Source organism: Olea europaea, chromosome 21, assembly GCF_002742605.1.
Source record: "Olea europaea var. sylvestris chromosome 21, O_europaea_v1, whole genome shotgun sequence".
In the NCBI taxonomy this organism is placed as follows: Eukaryota; Viridiplantae; Streptophyta; class Magnoliopsida; order Lamiales; family Oleaceae; genus Olea; species Olea europaea.
In genome coordinates, this window is record NC_036257.1 from 17,112,979 (window position 1) to 17,122,260 (window position 9,282).

Genomic DNA, 9,282 nt, shown 5'->3' on the forward strand with positions numbered 1-9,282 from the left:
TTTTATGATCTTAAATTTCTTAGAACTCTTCTCTTTTCCATAAAATATTAGTCTGACACTGGCTTCCTGATTGTGGAAGTTAACGCTGAATTCCCCATTCTTGAGGTGCCTATCACACATCTAGAATATGCAGTTTTTTTCAATCTCTAATTCTGGTGGTCCCTACTTTCACTGCTTAGAATAGGTAGTCCAAGCTACTTACCTTTAGACACTTGCTTCTGACATTCTAACTTCTGAAAAATTAGTAGCATCAAGATTTTGAGCAGTTATCCTTTGTGAATAACTCTTAGGAGCTTTAAGCTGCTTGTGTTCCTTCAGAAAAGTTGCTGCCATTGTCCACCATACCAATTAAGTGAGCAGTTGTCCTTTGTGAATAACTCTTAGGGGCTTTAAGCTGCTTTTGTTCCTTCAGAAAAGTTGCTGTCGATGTCCACCATCCCACTTTAGTGGATTATCTTGTTGCTATTACATTTGGCTGTCATGTTCCAGAAAATAAATATATGCCAAATATTACTATTCTAATGATTTGGTTCATATTTCATACAGGGCCAAGATATATACAAATCTAAACAAGTGAGAGATAAACAAATAGTGCGCATACTTGGGAAGGTTTATTCCCTTATCCCTTCACTCGAACTTATTTTTGATCACCTAAAACAGTTGAAATATTAGCCAAGCTATTGGATGCTGCTTGTTCAACTTATTACGAATTCTGGTAGCAGCAATAGAAGAGTACTCATTGTGTTTTCACTTTACAGGCCCCGACAATCGCTGCAGCAGCTTACTTGAGGATGGCTGGAAGGTCACCTGTTCTTCCATCCAGCAACCTCTCATACACTGAGAACTTCTTGTACATGCTTGATTCATTGTATGTTCTATTTCCTGCTTTGGTTCTTTCTTATTCAATAATAACTGAGTAAACACAGTTTGAGAATGTTTCCTGGTCTAGTTGGAGTGAGTTTCTTTATCTGATTTTTTCTTTACAAGGCAAAGGATAGTGGTGAATCATAGTCACTTTAGGTTAAACACAAACAAGTTCACACCCAGATTAATTAGCTTTCCCACACCAAGTTATTCTACTATAATATGATCCATAGAAATTTGGGCGTTTATTTTTAACTTAGATTTTGGTTATGAAACATACAGGGGTAATAGGTCTTATAAACCCAATCCTCGTCTTGCTCGAGCTCTGGACATTCTCTTCATATTACATGCAGAACATGAAATGAACTGCTCTACTGCAGCAGCACGCCACCTTGCTTCAAGGTATGCATCTTATTGTCTACACTAAAAAAGAGATTGTTTTTTATTAGTTACCTTGTGAGTCTGCCTGTGCAGTGGTGAAAGAGATTGTTTTTTATTAGTTACCTTGTGAGTCTGCCTGTGCAGTGGTGTTGATGTATATACAGCCCTTGCTGGAGCAGTTGGGGCGCTATATGGTCCTCTTCATGGTGGAGCAAATGAGGTAATCAGCTTTTTAGCGCTTATGAAGTTGCTCTTACAAAATTTTATTATGAATTTTCTTTTTCTTTTATGCTTCAGGCTGTGCTTAAGATGTTGAGTGAGATTGGAAGCGTTGACAAGATACCAGAGTTCATTGAAGGTGTAAAGAACAGGTAGGTATCATCGTCTGACTGCAGCTATTCCAAATGCTCCTAATCATGGCCTAACTTCTGCAGTTCACGTGCTTATATTACTCCATATTCTCTAGGAAGCGTAAGATGTCTGGTTTTGGGCACCGTGTATATAAAAATTATGATCCGCGAGCAAAAGTCATCAAGAATCTTGCAGAGGAAGTATTTTCCATTGTTGGCCGGGATCCTCTTATAGAGGTGGGTTTGTGTCTATTCAAAGTGAATTTAAATGAATTATCGATTCAACACTTTTAGATTATATCGAAAAAGTAACTAAGTCTTTAACAAGTGGAAACCTTTCAAAGAAAAAATAGTACCGGACAAGCTTATGTTGTGCCTGATGTTAACATCCCAAAATATCACTATAGAAATCATCTGCGTAAATGAAAATGAACTCGTCAAGGACCCAATTTCCCCTTTCTGAACTAAAATATAGATTAAAAGTCCATATATGGTGAAATTAAGCTTATATATGGTGAAATTAAGCTTACTCCTCTTTTCCTCTCAAGAAAAACATTCCTATGGCTTGATCTGTTTGGATTTTTAAGGTTCAAACAGAAATAACTTGAGTATTTTAAAGTTATATCCTGTCAGTAACTGCTTTGTGTGCTAGAAAACTGAAGCATCCTGCCCCTGGCTCCTAATAACTTTTCAATGGACACATCAAGGACAAAAGGATGATCGTTCTCAAATACTAGAATGAAAAAACATGTGATGAATGAAGAAGATAGGGATATTTACTTAGGAGCCTGGTGGAGGATGTAGACTGGTAATTGGAACACAAGGGCTTCTTTACTTGTTGCTCCTCGTCATTTCTGAAATGTACATAAGGGTAATGATCCTGTCAGCCCTTGGCACTGTGGTTGAACCAGACTCTATTTCCAATACAAGATAAACATTACAATTTAAACAAAGTAAACCTTGAGTCTTGATGGCTGTGGTTTCCTTGGCAGGTATTTTGAGTCTTAAACTCAAGACGACAAATCTACATATGACCATGCCTGATTCATGTCATTTGCAGGTGGCCATAGCTTTGGAGAAAGCTGCTTTATCAGATGAGTATTTTGTGAAGAGGAAGTTGTATCCGAATGTTGATTTCTATTCTGGTTTAATCTATAGGTATGCACAGAATGTTCACTGCATATGCTCCATTTTTTGGAAAAATTGTTACGTAAATTCTTTTAAAACATTGACATCGTCGTTACAACAATTCAGGGCAATGGGTTTTCCCCCAGAATTCTTCACTATTCTATTTGCAATTCCTCGAATGGCTGGATATTTATCTCACTGGCGCGAATCTTTAGATGATCCTGATACAAAGATAATGAGACCGGCGCAGGTCAGTTTTTTCCCCCTTCAATCTATCATTTGGCTAAAGAACCGAGAATGTCACTGCATCTTACTCTTAGTTTTGCATTCCAGGTGTATACTGGCGTTTGGCTACGGCATTATATGCCACTACAAGAACGAATGCGCTCGGCAGAAACAGATAAACTCAGTCAAGTGTCGGTCTCCAATGCTACTAAGAGGCGGCTGGCGGGATCTGGGATCTAGACTCTGTTATGATCGATACATACATCAGAATGCCTAGGTAAATTCATAAATTTCTGAAAATAAGTAATAATCATTCCAGACTCTGGACATTCTTGCCATCTTAAACTGATTAATGTAACTATGTAAGACTGCATAGAGCACATAGTATGTAACAATAATCAGTGTGTCGATGATCCCTTATTTTACAGTAATAAACAATCCTTTGGAATTTCTTGTTTCTTGACATTGAAAAGATGAACACTGTTTATTTTCTAGATACCGTCATTGTTTTTCCTTTTTTTTTTTTCTTCGAGAAATTTTTTTTTTTCTTCGAGAAAATAAGTTTACGACCTGTGGAGCCATGTATTATGTTATGAAACTATATTCATCGAATTATGAATTTTAGATAACATGAAGCAAAAAGAGAGTGAAAAATCAGTTACAAAAGAAAAATAAAAATAAAGGGTAATCAGAAATTTTGTGACCAAATATGGAGCTGCGACTTGGCAATTGATCCATGGCACATCGATCCACCTGTCCGGACAAGCATTAAATTTGGGTCAAACATTTTAATTTCACAAATTGTCATGAAGTTCATATGAAATTTTAAATTGGTTATTAAAATATTTTTTGGCTACATTTGGGCAATTTTAAGCCCCCGTTTGTCCCTCATTAAATTAATTTTTCTCTTTTATATTCAATTTCACAATCTTCCATAAAATTAATATTACACGTAAATTGAAAAAATTTCTTTATTTTTCAAAAAGATACTATTCTACCAATTTTATTTTGAAAAAATTGAGATCCAACGGGGCTTAATAATATTGTATAATTAGTCTTTCCTTATGGTGTCATGCACTCCAAATCCGACATCGACGCATTATACATTGACACCGAAATATGATTATCAACCTCATGTTCTACCAAAAACTTTCAAACCGCTTCTTTTAGCACTAACTTTGTTTTTTATCGTTAAAATAAAATAAAAAAGGTCCTAACATAGCTAAACAAGAAGTCAATTAGAAGGAATAGATCTCGTTAACGTTCATTAGTCACGTGAGGTTCCAACCGCAACCATGCTAGTTATGACCTTAATCAAACCAACTACATAATATTATTTAACTTTAGTGATTAAATGGGTCACACAAAAACGTTAAGGACTAATTTGAAAGATTTCTGGAACTTCATTAACCATTAGTGTAATTAACTGTTTTGTTAATAAATAACTAATTAAATTATCGGAAGAGACAGCACAGCCAAGCGAGTCTTCCCCGATCCTTCTCTAAACCTCTTCCTCCAGCGTCGCTTCCGGATCCGCTCCTGCGATTCTCCGTCCGATCTGTACACAGACCACGGTACCCCTCTCTCTCTCTCTCTGAATGTCTCTGTGTCTCTATCTGCATGTATACGTATATATACGTGTATCTGTGCAGATTTGTAGTGGTAGGTGGAAATTACTGATTATGAGGGCGTATTTGGGGATTTCTTTTCCTAAAATTTGAAAGCCTTAATTAAGTAATTCGTGATGTTATTTTTGTCTATATTTTAGATTGATAGCCGTTAATCAATGATTTTTACCATGTATTTGATCTTTATATGTTTGCGATCTCATTGTCTTTGTTATTATTATTTTTTCCTTAATGTGATGCTTTTAAGTACTTCGGGGGTTTTTATTAGTCGGATTTTGTTAATATCTTGGAGTTTCGAATATTTTGCTGGATCTATGAGTTACATACACTTGCACTAGGTTAGAAATACAGATAAATATTATTGGCTGTAAAAAAATCATTCTCTGATCGTGGAATATGAAAATAGATTATTAGCTTGTTCAAAAGGAATTTCTATCCGTAGAAGAGGAACCCCAGTCTGAATCCTAGATGCAGAGAATCGTTTACAGTCCCTGGAATTTTAGTTTGTCGATAAATTTGCAATTTCCGTATAAATTTTTTAAATTTTAGTTCTGTTAGTAGTCAAGTAGCCAAGCAGATAAAAATTAGTAGGTCAGTTTGTACTCTATTAGGAGATCACTTCATTACACCATATCCTACAATTCTATTCAAGGTTCTTGGGGTTCTTTGTTTCTCCATAGTAAAATTCTGACACCAAATTTGTCTTTAGTTTTTGTTAGATATTTGGATTAGGAGCCCCCAATACAACATTCCATGTATTTTCTGATTTGTAACCTAATATTTTTTTTTTCTTTTTTTCTTGTGCAAAAGAACAAGGTGGATTGGTTAGACTCATCAAAGCATCCTATTGTTAGGCTGGTTGTATGCTATGTCTGTGCCACTTGATGTTGAATGGTTTGTGTGATATTCCTGGTATCTTTACATTGTATTGCTTCAGGTATAAAGGAAGACGAAGCCCCATAAAAGAGAGATCCAAAAACAGGTTACTCTCTTTAATCTTGATAACCATACAGCACCTGTGAACGTTCTTCTTAGATTTAATTGTTGAGAAGCATACAATTCAGCGTAAATGTCCACATGCTTCTGATGTCATATTGAAAATTGTGGGATTGGACTATGTTCTTTGGCCATTAAGACAAGATTTTTTTCCTTTTCAGCTACAAATTTCAACGAAATGTCTGGACAGACCCAGCGCTTGAATGTTGTTCCTACTGTTACAGTGCTTGGAGTTGTGAAGGCTCGGCTTGTCGGGGCTACAAGAGGCCACGCTTTGCTCAAGAAGAAAAGTGATGCTTTGACTGTTCAGTTCCGGCAGATTCTCAAGAAGATTGTCTCAACTAAGGAATCAATGGGCGAAATCATGAAATCTTCGTCATTTGCCTTGACAGAAGCAAAATATGTTGCTGGTGAGAACATCAAGCACATCGTCCTTGAAAATGTATCGAGTGCAACCCTTAAAGTCCGATCCCGCACTGAAAATGTTGCTGGTGTAAAACTACCGAAATTTGATTACTTCATTGATGGAGAGACGAAGAATGACTTGACTGGATTAGCAAGAGGTGGCCAACAGATACAGGCTTGCCGTGGAGCCTATGTGAAATCCATTGAATTGCTTGTTGAGCTTGCTACGCTGCAGACTTCATTTTTAACCCTTGACGATGCAATAAAGACCACAAATCGTAGGGTCAACGCCTTGGAGAACGTTGTGAAGCCTCGGCTGGAGAATACAATTAGTTACATCAAGGGAGAGCTAGATGAATTGGAAAGAGAGGATTTCTTCAGGCTGAAGAAGATACAAGGTTACAAGAGGAGAGCGCTCGAGAGACAACGTTTGTCTGCCAAGGCATTTGCAGAGGAGAAGATGGCCGAGGAAATTTCTTTGACGAAGGGTGTACCTATTGGTTCAGCACATAACATGTTATCCCAGGCTGCACAGAAGGATGAAGACATAATATTTTGAAATGGACGTAAGTTTACCGTACCCCAATAATATGTTGTGTGGCTTTGATCTGTTTCTTGATTTCTGTAGAAGGAAATGAATTTATTACTAGATGGACCTGTCCCAACGAGATTTTCGTGTTTCGAATAAGAGCTTTACAATCATTTGTATTTATTTTATCTATTATTGAACAGAACCCTTATCCAACTGTTGCGAGGATATCATTTGGCTGAAGAAACGTTTAAAGTGTCTAGTGTTATTGAGCCAACTTTTACTTCCATTGAATTTTATGTCGATGTGTAAGAGAGATCTTGAACCTATTGAGCATGTAATGAAAGGATAAAACCCTCCAGTGATTATATAAAAACCTTACTCATTGTACATTGTATCACAAGAGTAAATTTTGCTAGCAAATAAGCTACTAAAACAATGAAATGCTCGAAAAGTGTGCAACCAAGAGTTGTTCTTCAGGCGCATCCGGGATAACGGAGTTGAGAAACAACTGAATCCCCTATACGTCGTAGTATGACGTCATTATGAAGCATGGAAGAGGTGCTATGAATCATTCGCCTGGTCGACACATCCAAAATTCTCTCGCTCAGGAAGATCAGCACTTAAGGGGGAGAAGGAATGGAGAAACTCGACTGGTTGGAGAGGACCACCTACCACTAGTCTTCGGCCAGAGGGGTTTATTGCACAAAAACGCCGGGCAAGAAATTAAGAACATAAATACAGTAGCCCAAACAAGATGTCCAAATAAGTTATAAATTAGAGTTGATTAAAAACCATAGTCTAATGAGTTGCTTCTGTTCTCCTTGACATGCAATACTGGATGATAATTAGCGTGTCAATTCGTCTGCTACCAATGGAGGGACGGCAGAGGAAACCTGAAGTGTGTGTTCGAAGATATGGCCTACTTTAAGCAACTTCTCCTGCAATAAAACTATACTTTTTGAGTCTTCACTTCTGCAGCGACGCATTACAGAACAATGCAAACCAGTCATAAATAAGCAAGGCATTTCCTTCTTTTAATGTTAAAAAACAAATGCTTATTGTAGAAAACAATCTCAGGGGCTGATATGGATTGACCCTATTTGTTAAAAATCTCGAATAAAGACAAACTTAACATGATAGATGAACCATTCGCATACACTGACACATACATGGAGGGAGGGGGAGAGTTCTATATCTAATAATACTCTGAGCGAAAAGAAGGGGCTACGGATGAACAGAAAAAATGTCGTTATTTTCATGAAAAAGGAATATACACCCACCTCATCAAATGCTGCTCCAATCATTTGAAAACCAACAGGCAGGACAGTGGATCCCCCTTCAACAAAACCACATGGTAAAACCAGAGCAGGCAGCCCGGCCAAGTTCACATTGACCTGCATTAAGGATGAAGTTATCATAAAAAATGGATATCAGCTCCTGTGGTCTCCCCTTGCACAGGTTCTTAATCGTTATGGAAGCCCAAATTGGCTTTGATTCCATGGACCAATATTTTGACTGTCATGATTTCTTGGATTGGCAAGGAATTAGGATTTCGATAAGTCTCCATACACTTTCACATGGGAAGGATGTCCGGGTGGCATAAGTGGTTACAATTGCTTTCATCATCCATTAAAAATAATAACAATAATAATAAATAAATAAATAAAAACCCAAAAGAGCTTAGAGCAACGCACAGTCATTTTATCTCCAGCATACATGGCTAATGGATCATCTTTCTTCTCACCTGGACATATTAACCAAGTTACTAAGGATAATTAGCCCTGAATAACAAAATAAATAAACAACAATGGTAAGGAGATATGTGTTGAACAATACGCTAACAGAAAAAGGGATATACGTGTTGAACACTAAGCTAAAGCCCCCTTGTTTGGCCCCCCATTCTCTTTCAATTTTTTTCCTCTCTTATTTTCAACCACTCAATCTTCTATAAAACAATATTACACGTAAATCGAAAACTTTTCATTCCTTTTCAACTACACATTCCTTAAAAAAAAACACTATTCCAAACATTTAAATTTAAAAAAAAAAAAAATGGGGGCCAAACGGGGGCGTAGTATGTAAAAGGCATACCAATCTTATAAGCAACAGATGGAGATGCAGGTGATATCAGAATATCATTTCTCTCCAAGGCTGCCTTGAAGCTATCTCGAATTATGGTCCGCACCTAAAACACTAACATGATCACAGATTTCCTTGTATGGGGCTAAAAATTGTAAATAAGAGCACATAACCTTACAAACGTCAAAAACATTATAAAGAATATTTATTACCAAATTACTTCCAGTCCCAATTGTTGATCAAACAATCACATTATGTTGCCTTTCATTATCCATGTCATCTTAACCCTGCTGCTACTTCATTAAAATTAAAAGAGAGAGTATTATTGTACCTGCTGTGCACGCTTGTAATACGCATCATAATAACCAGCAGAAAGAGCATATGTACCCATTAGAATTCTCATTTTCACCTATAATGTTGTAAACGAACATCACTGGTATGTCACAAATTGCAGAAATTTTCCTTGAGCCAGAGACACAAGTTGAACAATATTATCGTAAAGGACTTTTCACAATTGTTGAACTTATTATCAAATCCAAAATAGAACAGAAGAACTTTTTGAACAAGACAAATTTAGATGATTCATACCTCAGAGCCAAAACCTTGGGCACGGGAATGGCCATAAAGTGAATTAAGTTCGTCTTCCAATACCTGGTTTCCATATCTACAAAAAGAAATAAAAATAAAAAATGGA

General features: G+C 36.8%; 3 protein-coding genes across 3 annotated transcripts in view; 2 read left to right on the top strand and 1 right to left on the bottom strand.

Moving 5' to 3' along the window:
- Window positions 1–333: 333 nt before the first annotated feature.
- On the top strand, window positions 334–3,444 carry LOC111370954 (citrate synthase, glyoxysomal). The gene is made up of 10 exons (XM_022992866.1): window positions 334–352; window positions 547–609; window positions 759–868; window positions 1,147–1,266; window positions 1,390–1,465; window positions 1,543–1,616; window positions 1,712–1,832; window positions 2,656–2,753; window positions 2,850–2,973; window positions 3,057–3,444. The coding sequence occupies exons 3-10, from the start codon at window positions 792–794 to the stop codon at window positions 3,186–3,188; spliced, it is 822 nt and encodes a 273-aa protein (XP_022848634.1). The 5' UTR covers window positions 334–352; window positions 547–609; window positions 759–791; the 3' UTR covers window positions 3,189–3,444.
- Window positions 3,445–4,389: 945 nt separating this feature from the next.
- LOC111370955 (V-type proton ATPase subunit D-like) lies at window positions 4,390–6,800 on the top strand. The gene is made up of 3 exons (XM_022992867.1): window positions 4,390–4,522; window positions 5,514–5,558; window positions 5,734–6,800. The coding sequence occupies exon 3, from the start codon at window positions 5,751–5,753 to the stop codon at window positions 6,534–6,536; it is 786 nt and encodes a 261-aa protein (XP_022848635.1). The 5' UTR covers window positions 4,390–4,522; window positions 5,514–5,558; window positions 5,734–5,750; the 3' UTR covers window positions 6,537–6,800.
- A 47-nt stretch (window positions 6,801–6,847) lies between these two features.
- LOC111370218 (glutamyl-tRNA(Gln) amidotransferase subunit A, chloroplastic/mitochondrial) overlaps window positions 6,848–9,282 on the bottom strand; it is a 6,838-nt gene continuing 4,403 nt past the window's right edge. Inside the window, exons 3-8 of the mRNA XM_022991904.1 lie at window positions 9,177–9,275; window positions 8,920–8,997; window positions 8,601–8,694; window positions 8,204–8,253; window positions 7,790–7,903; window positions 6,848–7,447 (exon numbers count right to left, since the gene is read on the bottom strand). Coding sequence (XP_022847672.1) covers window positions 7,355–7,447; window positions 7,790–7,903; window positions 8,204–8,253; window positions 8,601–8,694; window positions 8,920–8,997; window positions 9,177–9,275 — 528 coding nt within the window. The 3' untranslated portion in view covers window positions 6,848–7,354. The remainder of the gene's footprint in view (window positions 7,448–7,789; window positions 7,904–8,203; window positions 8,254–8,600; window positions 8,695–8,919; window positions 8,998–9,176; window positions 9,276–9,282) is intronic.

Coding starts and splice junctions, on each gene's coding strand:
- LOC111370954 (XM_022992866.1), top strand. CDS start 792: ATGGCTGGAAGGTCACCTGTTCTTCCATCCAGCAACCTCTCATACACT. Junction 1,267..1,389: donor GCACGCCACCTTGCTTCAAG/GTATGCATCTTA, acceptor CTGCCTGTGCAG/TGGTGTTGATGTATATACAG. Junction 2,754..2,849: donor TATTCTGGTTTAATCTATAG/GTATGCACAGAA, acceptor ACAACAATTCAG/GGCAATGGGTTTTCCCCCAG.
- LOC111370955 (XM_022992867.1), top strand. CDS start 5,751: ATGTCTGGACAGACCCAGCGCTTGAATGTTGTTCCTACTGTTACAGTG.